The 14,249-nt window shown below is 38.2% G+C and overlaps 1 protein-coding gene across 1 annotated transcript; it reads left to right on the top strand.

Annotated features, from left to right (window-relative positions):
• Positions 1 to 375: 375 nt before the first annotated feature.
• GATM (glycine amidinotransferase (L-arginine:glycine amidinotransferase)) lies at positions 376 to 13,488 on the top strand (the record flags this gene model as incomplete). Its single annotated transcript, XM_009581364.1, has 8 exons — positions 376 to 594; positions 4,841 to 5,036; positions 6,234 to 6,424; positions 7,725 to 7,862; positions 8,153 to 8,317; positions 10,191 to 10,254; positions 10,356 to 10,472; positions 12,430 to 13,488. Coding segments are annotated over 8 exons (1,203 nt in total), but the record flags the coding sequence as incomplete, so codon positions are not given.
• Between the last annotated feature and the right edge of the window lie 761 nt (positions 13,489 to 14,249).

Below are 14,249 nucleotides of genomic sequence, written 5' to 3'. Positions count from 1 at the left end.
GGTGCAGGCGTACGGGGGTGCTCCCAGCGGTGGTGAGCGGGCGCGGGACGGCCACAGGGTGCTTTGACTGAGGCTCACCCGTGCATCCTCCCAGTGCAGCAGCACAGAGTTCAGTGACTCCAGTCGCCACTGCAATGCTGTGCTCCCATGTCATTGCGCTCCTAAACTAAGTGTATTTTAAAAGGCAAATTGTCCTTTAAGCATCTAGTAGGCTGTGAATAAATTAGAATGGCTGTAACAAACAGTGTGTTTCTGTTAATGCTCCAAATAATGTACATTGCTTTGGGATTACAGTGTAAGGCACTTGTGGACTGAACCATTGCTTTTTGCCTTTTCCAAGGGAAACATAATTTTCATTCTTATTTTTATTTTAAGCTTGGAAGAGTCTTTACAGGATGGGTGCAGCAATCTTTCCAGAGCACCCGGGCAGCTACAGCCTCCCAGAACACCTGTGCTGCTGATGACAACAAGGCTACTAGCCCTGTGCCTAAGGACTGTCCTGTTTGCTCGTACAATGAATGGGACCCACTGGAAGAGGTCATTGTGGGAAGAGCTGAAAATGCTTGTGTCCCACCTTTTTCTGTGGAGGTTAAGGTAAACAATGAAAAAACAACCTTAAATAGGAAATACTGCAGGTTTTATATATACAGTGCTTTACAGTGCACAAGGTGCGGTGGTTATTCTTGAGGATTCTTCTTTCAAAGTAGTTTACATCTGTGAAATTTTACAGCATAGCCGTGTGGTGGGAGATATGCTTTTTCTTCTACTTTCGACTGAATTAGCTGTTTTAACAGAAGTCAGTAGTAGAGAGAATCTCCAATATGTACAATCTGCTCTAGTAATACAGCCCTGATGCTATCAAAGTACACACTCTAGGATTTGAGATGGTTGGTAGGGCTGATGAAAGTCTAATTGAGCTCAAAACTAAGGAGGGTTACCACTTGAAAAAAAGTGTAGTTTTCTACTTAATAGTCTGAGAAGGATTGAGTTCTATAGCTGTAGACTAGCAGGACCATTCTGTTTAAATGGCTTTTAAATAGCTCACTGGAATTCTTACGTGCTACAGTAGGTATTGTATGGAAATACTACTCCTCTGTTCTTCAGAGTTTTTCTGTGGCTAAAACTGTAACAGCAAACTAAATAAATCCACATTTCTTTGTTCTCTGAAATGTTGTGTTTTAGAACAGGAACACTCAAACAGTGGCCTTGCTCCAGATTTTTATTGTGTGCTTTACCTGGACTTTAAAGTTGCTAGGTATGTGTTGTTACCTGCATTTGTGGGGATCTTGATCTTGAATTGTTCTCTTCCAGTGTTACAGTACAGTACTGCCTCCAAGGCAGCACGTAATCCGTGGCTATCACAGCACACTACTTCTGCTGAAGAGATCTTAGTAAAATTTTAAAGGATATCTTGACAAAGTTGACCAGAAGACCTCCATTAAAAACAGAAAGGGAATTATTCTGATCTGACATTGAAGGAATGGCAAACAAAGATACTGAAAATATGTTTAAAGTGCTGGAAATGGTAGTTTAGAGGAAGTTTGGGATGTACTTGTGGAGAAGACTTCTCTTCCCCCAGCCCCTTTCATGTTTGTATATCTTTCTTTGGAATCTTGGCTATGATTTTGGGCAAAACTGTTCGGAGGAATGTGAATGAATTAGTGCAGCTTGGTAGTTCTAATGCCCAGATAAGAGAGTAATCATTTGACTTACGTCGGGACATTTGAGATGATATCTTGGCCCCAGTGAGCGTAATGAAAACTTTACCACTGATTTCATTATGACTTGTATTTACTTCTTGAAAGCTGAAGCTCAATTACCAACCTCTGGAATCCTGTTTCAGACACTCCAGAGATAATCTAGCAGCTTCAGAAAAAGAAGTGAATGAGGATTGGCATTTCTAATATACAAGTGTATATATGTGCATTTATGTACTTAAAACTGCCATAATGAATGTACAGAAAGAGTAAGGAAAAAAATTTCTAACTTTGTTACATTGTAACATTAAATGAGGTGGAGGTTGGTCTCTTCTCCCAAGTAACAAGAGATAGGACGAGAGGAAATGGCCTCAAGTTGCGCCAAGGGAGGTTTAGGTTGGACATTAGGAAAAACTTCTTTACTGAAAGAATGGTCAGGCCTTGGAACAGGCTGCCCAGGGAAGTGGTGGAGTCACCATCCCTGGAAGTATTTAAAAGACGTGTAGATGAGGCGCTTAGGGACATGGTTTAGTGGGCATGGTGGTGTTGGGTTGACGGTTGGACTGGATGATCTTAGAGGTTTTTTCCAACCTTAATGATTCTATGATTCTATGAGACAAAATTCTGTTCTCAGGTAGTGGCCAAGGACTTGCTTTAATGTCAGAAAAAATACTCTTTCAAATGTCTAACTTGAAGTGTGGCATGCTATACAGCTAGCCTGGTTCTAGTGCCTATTAAGCCATAACTAATCAAATGAGGTGAGAACTTCACCTTCTGTTACATGCAATACCAAAAGCTCAATGGGGAGCATCAAAGTAATTCAAATACCTACAACTTGGGGTTAAAGCTTTAGCTTTGCTTTATGTAAACTGTCAAGTCTAAAGAATACATTGGCCACAACAGGTAATAGTAATAGAGTGTGCCAGCTGAGATGTGCTTTCCTCTAGTTTTCTCTGTTTTGTCTTAAATTATGCTGTAGAAACTGCAACAGTAACTTTACCTGGGAGTGTTGCTAAATAATCCAGTAGTCCAAATCCTACCTTGCCAATACTGAAAGATATTGACAGATTCAGTTATTGTTCAAATCTCTGCTATGTGGCTGAAAGGTAAGGTGTGTATGTGTGTGTTGCTCTAGTGTAACACAACAGCCAAAAATCCCTGCTACTGTCCCTGTAAGTAACAATACCAGGGTTGATGTGTATCACATGCCTTCTGCCAAGCATGAATGAGGGTCATTGTTTATAAAACTGCAGTTTAAAACTAGCGAATTTGCATTGTGTAAGGAAAAATTGAGGCTTTGGACCTGAGACGCTTTAAAAAACACATCTCAAAGTATAATGGTTTTGGTAAATACTTGCTTTGAGGTACTTCTAAGTTGTGTTTTGAGATTGTACGCATGTTTATTTACGAAATATTTAAGTGCAGGAAGTATGGCTGCATTCAGCACTCTTGCACTTTGAGACATGGTTTTGGTATACACAAGTCTTTTTGCTGTGATGTAGGAATGATGTGCTTGGCATAAGAAGGAGGAAGGAAGGAATTGAATAGGGACCCCTCATATCTGATGAATATTAATGAGCTGACGCTTTATTGCATGTCCTTTTGGGAGCTTGAAATGGGCTATTTAGATTATATAGAGATAAATACACTATTGGGTAACATGGGAAATCTTAACTAGGATGTTAACAACTACTTTAATTAGGAAGATGCCCTTTTTTTGAATTAACACTTTGGTCAAAAATCTTACAGTTCAGATGTATTCTTCTGAAGCAGTTGACAGTCAAACAGTTCAGCTTTATAGCTTTGTACTCTGCAATGTTTTTCAGTATATTTTGTGAATAATAATGAATTTTTGGTGAAGAGGTATTATTACCACAGGTCGTTATACCTTGAGTGAGAAGCTGGGGGGGATGGTGTGAATTAGGCAAAAAGCATTTTGATCCGAATTTCTGTTTCAGTGTACTAAATTTAGTAACTGTCATTACTAGCTTTAAGGTACATCTTGAGAGCGTTAACATTGATAATGCTAATTATTTTCTACAACAAAATTTTAAAATGTATAGCAACTGTAGGGAGTAATTCTGCTATTTCTTAAAGACAATCTTTTCCTTAACAGCATACTCTCAAATTTCTTTTTGAAAAGAAAGGGTTTTTCTTAAATGCTGCTATGGTTTCTCAGGTACTCTCAGACAGTAGGCTATAAGGTGCATTAAGGAGATTATTTAAAGCTCTTTTCTGTGTCCTGGCCATGGTACTTTTTGAACAGTCTGAAATGAGTTGTATGTATAATCAAAGGGGCCTGAAATCTCAACCCTGAATTAGTATGAAATAGATGTCTCGGTCATATACCCTTTTCCCAGTTATTCAGAAGGCAGGGAATATAAGTGATGTTATGGTGTTAACCCTTACTCTATCTTAACTTTAAGATATGCCATCATATTAGTGCAACACAAGTGTCATTTCTCAGGTTTGAAAAAGAGCAGTACTAGAGGATACCTGGTGAAGAGGGGAGCGGCACCTCTTAGAAATTAATGGTACTCAAATACATCATGGGTGGCTCTGAAAATAACTAGCTTTACTCCTTAGGACAAATTTGTCTCATTAGCAGAACAGGTTTCCGTAGGAATGCTAGGCACTTCATGTGAACTGCATGTGACTTCTGAACAGCTGGCAAGTCTGAGGTGATCAAATTACCGAAGACCTCGCCTAGAGAAAAAGAATAAATTCCTTCAGAAAGGATGGGAAGAAGCTTCAGTACTGGAGGAGCAGGATGGCCATGCTGAGACCTTTGCCTGGGCTCTCTGTATAAACGTTAAGGAACAATTGAGCATTTATCTGAAGCATTTATCTGAAGCATTGAAGCTTCTCCCTTCCATTTTTTTTTTCTTCCTCTCCTGCCCCTTTATTTTAGAAGAATCAGCAGGACATTAACAATTCTTAGCAACTCTTCAAAATATGGCAGGAATCAAATACAAGGCGCATTATGACTTGCTGCGGTCATAACACATACAAAGCAATGGGAAGTCAGTGAAAGAAGAACAAGAAACTTTGAACATTAAGAATTGTCTTATGCATCTATTTCACTCTACCAAAATAACCAGAATGATGCTTATCTTTGTCACTTACCTGTCCTTTCGTTTTAGGCCAACACATATGAAAAGTATTGGGGATTTTACAAGAAATTTGGAGGCCAGAGCTTCCCCAAAGACCACTTAAAAAAAGCTATTGCTGAAATTGAAGAGATGTGCAATATTTTGAAAGGAGAAGGTGTAATTGTCAAGAGGCCTGATCCAATTGACTGGTCTGTGAAGTATAAAACACCTGATTTTGAGTCTACAGGTAAATGTTCTTCCATTGTTGAAGGCCTTGTCTGTTTAGCTCTTGTCTGAGACATTTTGGATGTCATCTAGTCTACCTTCTTGCTTGGAGCAGGATTATTGCCAGTGCTAGATGAGGTCAGTGATAGCTTTGTGTAGCTATGACTTGGAAAATCTCCAGAGATGGAGATTCTGCCACCCGGTTTGCTGACCTGTTCCAGTGTTGCATGGACTTCCTAATGAAAGATGTTTTTCTAATACCTAACCTGCATCTCTTGCCAGATTCCCTTGCAATGTTGTCACTGCCACTACCAAGAAGTGTTCATCTGTTACGTTTAATGGCCCAGAAAGTAGCTGTAGGCTGTTACTGCTTTGTCCCCCACTTGCCACATGAAATAAGCTCAGGTTCCTCCACTTCTCCTCCCAGGTCATAAGGCCCCCCTGACTGTCTTGATAGCCGTTTGTTCGATCAATCTTAAACTATGGAGGCCAAAACTAGAAACAGTTTTCCAGGAGGATCCTCGCTAGCGTCAAGAAAATTTGAATGTCTCTCTACCTACTGGCCACATTCCTCCTTGTATAGCACCATGTGCCTTTGGTTATTTGCAGTGAGAGCACACTGGCTCATACTCAGCTTTGCATCAAGCGTAGTCTCCAGGCTCCTTTCATGTCAAATATGTTCCTAAGTTGTTCTAGTGGAATTCAAATTCATTGGGGAACAGATAATGATAATGAAAAGTCTAATGGGACTCCTTCCTGCACTAGTTCTGTGTTCTATCAAATTCCTCTTCTGTGCTGTTACTTTTTAAAAGGATGGCATATAAAGAAATGAAGTCCACTTGGAAAACTTGCTACCCGTCATCACCTTTTAAAGTCATCTGAGTAACTCATAAACATTTGTCTAGTTAATTTCTAATAACCAAATTATGAAGTGGAGGCTTACAGATTTGTGGATGGCTTTCATCTAGCTGTGAACTAGTTATGAGTCAGGCTTTGTAGCAAAATGTTGCAAGTATTTTGAACAAAAAATGTCACTTTGAAAACTTACTGAAGAATGTAAGGACCTCAAATTATGCGCTGGTTTCCTGACTTTTATAAAGATGCTTTTTACCAGTCTTTTGGATAGAAGTAATGGTAAAAAGGACAGTGAAAAGAGAATAAGCTGAAAGAGCTCAGGAAAGCATATTTGTCTCGTAGGTAATGGCCTTTTTCCTTTCAGGTATGTACGCTGCCATGCCAAGAGACCTCCTGTTGGTGGTGGGAAATGAAATTATTGAAGCACCTATGGCTTGGCGTGCTCGGTTCTTTGAGTACAGAGCGTATAGACGAATAATCAAAGATTATTTCAACCGTGGTGCTAAGTGGACAACTGCCCCCAAACCCACAATGGCAGATGAACTCTATGATCAGGTATTGTTCTCATTTTGCTTCAGAACTTCAGTTCTGGTTATACAGAATTTTGTTGATAGTTTCAACCTGACATCTAGGTTTCACAAAATTGGGGTTGGTGGGGAGGGAGGAACAAAACAATTCTGGAAATTTGTGATTTTTCTAGTGTATGCAAATATTCTGTAGCCTTTCCAGGTGAAACTGAGTGTGTGCAATTAGGGAATAAGAAACAGGAAGTTGTGCCTATTGAATTGTTTTGATTACTGGCTGTAACTTAGCATTACTAAAGAGGAAGGAATGCTAGAAAGATACCACAAAGATTAAAGAATTGAGATTCCCTGAGAATGTCCATATGTCCTGAGTGTATCAGGAAAGTGGGAAAGAATATACATTTTGTCACAGAAAAAACCTCATGATCCTTGTTTTGTGTGATGATTAGTATTTTGGAAGTTACATAAAAGAAATAGTGGGGTATCTAAACTGTGAGTATTTACCTTCCAAACTTAAGCTAATATTTTCTTTTTTTTTTCTTTTGTAATAATTTTGACTCAGACAATTTTGGTAGTTTCCTGTAGGCCCCCAAATGCATTAGGACCTTTGTAAGAGCATCTACAATAAGTGCAGTAAAACTGGATGTGGAATGATTATAACTTTCTGGGAACAGTGACATCTTATCAATGATGCAAAGAAGTCTTTGTTAAACAAAATTACCTTAGAGTAATCTGTCAGTATTGGAAAATTTCCAGAGCCTGTTCTAAAGCATGCTTACTTATCCAGTAGTTTTTGTTTGTGCTGTTTTTTTCCACCTCATTTGTTCTTAATTGCATTGTTTCATTCTAAAATCTATTTAAATTCCTGAAGATTTACCTTCTAACTTGAAGTACTGCTCCATTCTAAAATGTGGAAAAAGTAGGGAGTCCACCTTTGGTAGGAAAGAGCTTGCATACCAATATTTCTGTCACTGTGCAGTGATTTGTTGGACTGATAGTTAAATTCCACTGGTAATGAATACTTTTGATCCAGAAGCGGGAATATTATAGAGACAGTGGCTCTGAAGAGCAATTAACTTCTTGGTATAACTATTATCTCTTATCTCATCGCTTATTCTTGAACGTACTTAAAAACTCTTACTTAAACTTCCACATTTATGCTTTGGTTTTCTTATTCTAGTAACAAGTAAACCAAACCACCTCCAGGAACATACTAGCTATCAATATAAACATATTTTCTTAATTTCAAAATACTTTTCAGTAGCAAATAGTTTGAAAACTTTCCCTTACCATCTCCAATCTAAAGTTGTTATTCCTTTTTCTGTAACTAGGATTATCCAATCTGCTCTCTTGAAGACAGGCATAAACTGGCTGCTCAAGGAAAATTTGTAACTACTGAATTTGAGCCATGCTTTGATGCTGCCGACTTCATTAGAGCTGGAAGAGATATCTTTGTACAAAGGAGCCAGGTAAACAAAGGTTTCTTACAACACTTTTGGTATCTATCTTAATGATTGATACTTGTATTTATGTCTTTTTAAATTCCTGAACAGCATTAAAATAATGGTGTGGACAATAGAAGTTGCTATTCGTAGAATGTCTGATATATAGGATGAGACTGTCTTACAGCTAAGAGGTTAGCTAAAGACACAAACTTCTATTATTTTGGCTTTATATATTTATTTAAATAAAACCTTAGATAAACTAAGCTTGGATGCAGTTTATATTCTAGCCTAGTGAAACTTTGTCCTGTTTTCAGGTTACAAATTACATGGGCATTGAATGGATGAGGCGACATCTTGCACCAGATTATAGAGTGCATATAATATCCTTTAAAGATCCTAACCCTATGCACATTGATGCCACTTTTAATATTATTGGACCTGATCTTGTGCTCTCTAACCCAGACCGTCCCTGCCATCAGGTAAGAGTGTAGCAGAGGGGAAAGTATTTTGTGTTTAAAAATGACTCGGCTAGATTACATCCCTGCTGGATAATTGCTAATCCACAAGTTTATTTTGTATACACTTGAATAATACTAAATTATCACATTTAAATAGCGCACTCAGTTGTTCAGGAACTTATAGATATATTTGCATCTTGACTGTAGAACTTTCTCAGCAGTACAATGACCATTGTTCTCCCCCAGTTTTCTGCTACTGCTCTTTGTGCTTTTTTACTGTGAGGCTAGGCAGATGTGTTGTGTATTTCTTCCTGTGTACGTGGTTTAAATGTGATGGAAGCGATCTATTTTGTAATAATGTAGTATCAAAGCAAGTGCATAGGATATACTACTACTCTGAACACTTTGACTACTTAAATATATTTAATTGTATCCATGGAGAAATTGAGGGCTTTCTGCTGTTCAGATGAGTAATCCCCCTTTTTATTCTTATTTTGGAAGCCTCTGTTTTGGTATTGTTAACTGTAGCAATAGCAGGAGGCTGGTAATTGCTCAGGCATTCAGCTCTGAATAACTGAGTGAGAAATACTTTCTGAAGAGTAGGAAAGAGGAGAGAAATGGTTCAGTATGTAAAACCTACTACTTCACTCTGAGAAAAAGCTAACATTGCTTAACGGTGCAATCAGATCAGAAAGCCCTTCAGAAAGTAAGAGCTCATTGCTGTTACAGGCATGTTACCTGTACTGCCAGTGCTTGAGGATTTTTGTGAGGATCCCCATGACTTTGGGAGCTGTACAACCACAGGGAATAGCTAAGCTGATACTTCATTAGTGGGATAGAGCTGTGTGCAGCAGAGATGATGGAACCATGTGCACAGCATAGCTCTTAGAAGCAATATTAGTCTCTTCACAGCAAGTGGCTTCAATGCAAATGGTCCCATTGAATTACTGCCTTTTGTAATATCCATTATGAGAATAGATATTTTTAAAACAATAGCCTTCTCCTCCCCTTTTCCCTTCCCCAGTTTTTCATAATCTTACTTGCAAGAGGAGGCTCTTGGTCTCCTTGTGTTAAACCCATGTGCTGGGACTTTTTTCATGGAAAACTGCTGTTTGTGTAGATAGAAGAGGTAGATGCAGCTTTCTTTCATAAAAACTGATTTGGCAGTTCTAGATGACCAGGAAATGGGGGGGAGGTGCGGGTGAAAGGAGGCTTTTCTTTAAAATCCTGGCAGGCCAGGCTGGTTATTGAGTTTTCAGAATCGGAGCTCCACCTCGTGGTAACACTTGAATAAAGAGCTCGTCCAAGTATTCAGACAATGAAGTTGAAAAGTCAGTTCTCCTTAGCCAAATTATCCTCCTCTTATTTTAACTTAATGGTGTAATTCTTAGAGACACAAATTATTCCCTAGGATGCCTTTATTTTGTTCCGTTTGTTAAATAAACTGCATATTAAGTTTCTTATGAAGCATAATGCAAATGTAATTTTATGTGGTATTTTTGTTTCTTTAAATGGCAGTGTAATTCATATCAATGGCTTTTACAGTCACATGGGAAGAAATAATACAAAAAATAAAGCATTTAATACTTTTGCACTGTTACTAATATCTTTACTTCACAGTAAAGATGTGTTACCTTTTGTCTGTAACATATCTTAGTATACCTAGCTATATAAAAACAGTAGAAAAAAATGCTAGTGGTATGCAAAGTTTGAAAAGGCTTTAAAAAATGCATGTATGAAAACTGGGTTTGTAGATGGAACGTGAATGAGGGCAAGAGTGAATGGAGAGAAGGGATGTCATGTATATTGAAGTAGCCTGAGAAAATGTGGCGTAGGTTGGAGGACATAATACTTTAAGAACCCTGTTTAGAATCTAATTAAATTGCTCTTTCAGATTGAGCTCTTCAAGAAAGCAGGCTGGACTGTGATTCGCCCCCCTGTGCCACTCATCCCAGATGGTATATTCATTCTTTCTTTTCTAAGAATTCCGAGAGTATTCTTAAGAGTATTAATATGGAGCAACATTGGTACAGTAGAAGGTTCATTCTCATGTGTTTAGATCACCCACTGTGGATGTCTTCTAAATGGCTCTCCATGAATGTCCTAATGCTGGATGAGAAACGCGTGATGGTGGATGCCAATGAGACATCAATTCAGAAGATGTTTGAAAATCTGGGTATGTCCTAACATATTTCAACATATACTTAAAAAGAAATGATCTTTATACCAGCTATACACATCAGGATGAATGGAGGTTTCACTTAAAGTAGTCAAAGTAGCCAGCACTGGAAAAGGTACTCAAACAATTGGATTAGCAAGTAAGAATCATTCAGTGATTTCTCACCTGAATACTTCTGTCATATTCATATGGGCTGCTTACATCTCGTGCCCCCTACAGCTTGCAGCAAATAAAGGTATGAGGAGCAATTAAAGTTACTGCTAGCATGTTTTTGAATGAGTTTTTTTAATGTAAAACTGTCTGTTCAGTTTGGTGGTCAAAATCTATCTTGGAGAGGTTGACTGAGCATATTGCTGAGTGATGTAGAGCTGGCTATCCCTCATTGCCAAAATGCTTTCAGATTTTTCTAGTTTCAGACTCATTGTACTTTAAACGGTCAAATTAAGACCACTTAACCCAGGTATTTCTGCTCACTTGTGGAGATTCTCAGTCCTGTGAGATGTAACCTCATGATAGGGTTTAGATGTGCAGTGGTAGGAGAACAGTAACTGAATATAAAATCTGAAAGTCTTATTATGCACAGCTAACTCCAAAGACAAGTAATATAGACTTAAAAATCTGAACTCATGCAGTTAATCCAATTGCTTCTATCATGCTGGGAGGGAAGGATGTAGGTAGATCTACTTGTGGCTCATAGTTGGTTAGTAGGAGGGTAGCCAGATTGCTTGGTGCTACAGCCAGATGACTACTGCTGCAGGGTAAGTACATGGAGATGCAGACAGGGTAGAAAGAAGACTGGTGGGTAGATGAGAAGTCAAGGGAAGTGAGGGATCATTGTATTCTAGAGTGAAAGATAATACTCCTCAAGAGTAAAAGACTTCTTTAAAGGGAGAAAAATGATGGGAAGGAGAGAATGATCAAAAGGTGGAAGATAGCAACTGTGAACCTAGAACAAGGGTCATGCCATGGATGTGAGTGCACTTATGGAAGCTTCCATCAAATCTGAGACAGATTGCAGGTGAGAACCATGCAATCTAATGCTTTAATCTGATTTTAAAGACTGGCTATACAGCCTTTAGTGAATCACTTAGCTTTTCAATCTTATGTTGTTTTAATTCTCTGTATGACTGAGGAGCTGAGGATTTATAAATGCTTGAAAGTACTTAAAAAATAAGGCCATTAATGCTAATCATGACATATCTTTCACACTTGAACTTCACAATCTGTCTGAGTTCTAAATAAACTCCTGTAGTCAGTTCCTAGGACTGAGATGGGTCTACTGGGAAGAAAACTATTGCCGACCTAGATAATAGATTCTACCAAGCTGTTCCTGAAAGTACCAAGAAGCAAAAAGGCAAAATTCATAACAGAAAAGTCTTGTGATCCTAGTCTATCTGTCAGGACTTTGTGTAAGCTGAGCCACAGCTGAAACATCAGAGCTGAAAAGAAGTGGGAGGAAGCTTAACCTAGGTAGTAAGCGTAACAGCCTCTTTCCCCTTTCTGAAAAAGAGGGACTCAGAGCTCTGTACTTTGAATGCCTCTTTTCTTGAAAGGCACTTGAAAGAGCACATTTAGTGTCTGAACCGTAAATGCTCACACAGATTTATGTAAATGTGCCCTGGTCATATTGTAGCAGAATTTCAGCTAATTCTTCACATACCGCAGAAACTGAATTTTTCTTTTTATTACTGGCACATAACATATCAAACATGGGCTGTGCTCCAAGCACTATGTATTCCTGAGGGTATTGCTGGAATAAACAAGCCAGCTATGTTCCTAGCTTGTTCTCTGCCTAGAATTTGGGAAAAGAAATTTTTAACAAATGAGTAGGAGATACTTTCTGTACTTGCATCTAGCCATATGATCTGATAAAGCATTATCTAGTGTTATGATCAAAGCTTACCAAGTGAATTTGAGATTTTAATTTAAAGTATGCAATGTATGTTTCTTGCAGGCATTTCTACAATTAAAGTGAATATTCGCCATGCCAATTCATTGGGAGGTGGTTTCCATTGCTGGACATGTGATATCCGCCGGCGTGGTACCCTGCAATCTTATTTTGACTAGTTATGAGCCCAATAGGCAGCAATGGTTCAGCTTCTAAAATGAGCATAGGAAATTAACAAATTAATTTCACTTTTGTTAAAACGACTGCATGAGCTCTAGTGCTTGATCAGTGGTGTCCTTACAGTGGTCTGGTAAATTACTTATTTTTACATACTTTTCACTTTCAGCAGTATAATTGAAACTACTTCCATCAGCAATACAGGTGTTCTGGCTGGCTTTTTGAAAGACGTCCTTCATTTATGAAGCCATTTCACATTGGGTTTGAATGTAAAAACTTGACAAGATAGCTAAAGGGTCTTGCTAGAATAGCTTGGCACTAATATTGGACATCTACCTCTCTCTAGTTACCCTATCAAATAGGCAGCTTGAAATGTTAAACTTGAGTAAACTTTTCTTACTCCTTTTAATCAGTCTATTGTTCTAATATATTTGTGTTTCATGAAGTTAAAATGGATGCAACTGTACAGATCTCTTATGGAACCAAGTAATTTTATAATGTTTTTCGTGTTGAGCCATACAGATATTTACAGAGAATTTCCAGTATGATCTCACTTTTAAAACATGTTCACTTACTTCCCATGTCCTTCTACATTTCCTTCTGATGCATTTGTCATGCATCTGAATACATTTTTATATTCCTTTTTGTGTTGCTGAAATTGGTTTTTATTTAACTTTTAAGTGTACAAATGATAGCTAATATTCTGCTTGTACAGGTTTCACTCTGAATTGTTTACATAACTATATTAAAAAAAAAGGCACAAAACAAAAAAAACCCCACCAACAACTCCCCTCTAACCCTAAACCTCTGATATCTTACAACCCCTTCTTCCTCCAACTGTAGCAGATACAGAAAGATGTATCAAACATGCCAGATGCTGTGAAGGAATTTGAGTATTGATTACTGAATATGTACTTTTTATGCTAATAAAGTTTTTTGCATTCTCAATTTGTTGCCCTTCTGAAAATGAGTAAGCATGAAATGTCTGGATGGGTATGTGTTACAATACAGATGGAAATATAAAATACACATGGATTTTTTTTTTTTTTCTGTAAAGCGTGTAACGTCTTAGGCACTTGTATAATGCGGGAAACCCTTGTACTATATTGTTCATATAATATGTTTCTGCTTCTGTTTTGCACAGAAGTATGACTGGTGGGGGAAAGTCATTAATAGATGTTTCTTACCAGAGTATGGAGGAATCTACTAAATCAGACAATGCAGTGCAGCTTGACAGAAAAGGTCTTGCAAAATCAAATGTCAGGTATAACATGCTCACATAAAAACTAGCATCACGTTATAAGCCATATGGCCCTACTTTATCCAGAGTTGGGTGGAACTAAACAGGTCATATGTCAACGATCTCGAATGCTTTAAGATATGCCAGACTGGAAGAGCTAATGAGACAGCTGCCACCACTTGACCATGTAGAGATGGTCCCTCTTTTTCCTTTAAAATCAAGGCTCTTTAGACAATGGAAATTCATCTGAGTCTTCCTGTAACCAAGCTTTGCTTTCCAATATTGACAAGGGAGCTGGACAGCTGGGTAGAGGAGCCTGCATAGCAGCTCATCTTTGCTATTGTTCTCCATGCTATAGTGCTGAAATGATGTCTGTGTGTTTGTACTTGGCCTAAGTAATCACAAGGTACAGCTGAAACCATTAAAAACTCTGGCCAAATGTAGATTAGTAGCAGGACACATGCACCCC

This window comes from Fulmarus glacialis, unplaced genomic scaffold (assembly GCF_000690835.1).
Source record: "Fulmarus glacialis isolate BGI_N327 unplaced genomic scaffold, ASM69083v1 Scaffold44847, whole genome shotgun sequence".
Taxonomy (NCBI): Eukaryota; Metazoa; Chordata; class Aves; order Procellariiformes; family Procellariidae; genus Fulmarus; species Fulmarus glacialis.
This window is presented reverse-complemented; position numbering and strand designations above follow the sequence as displayed.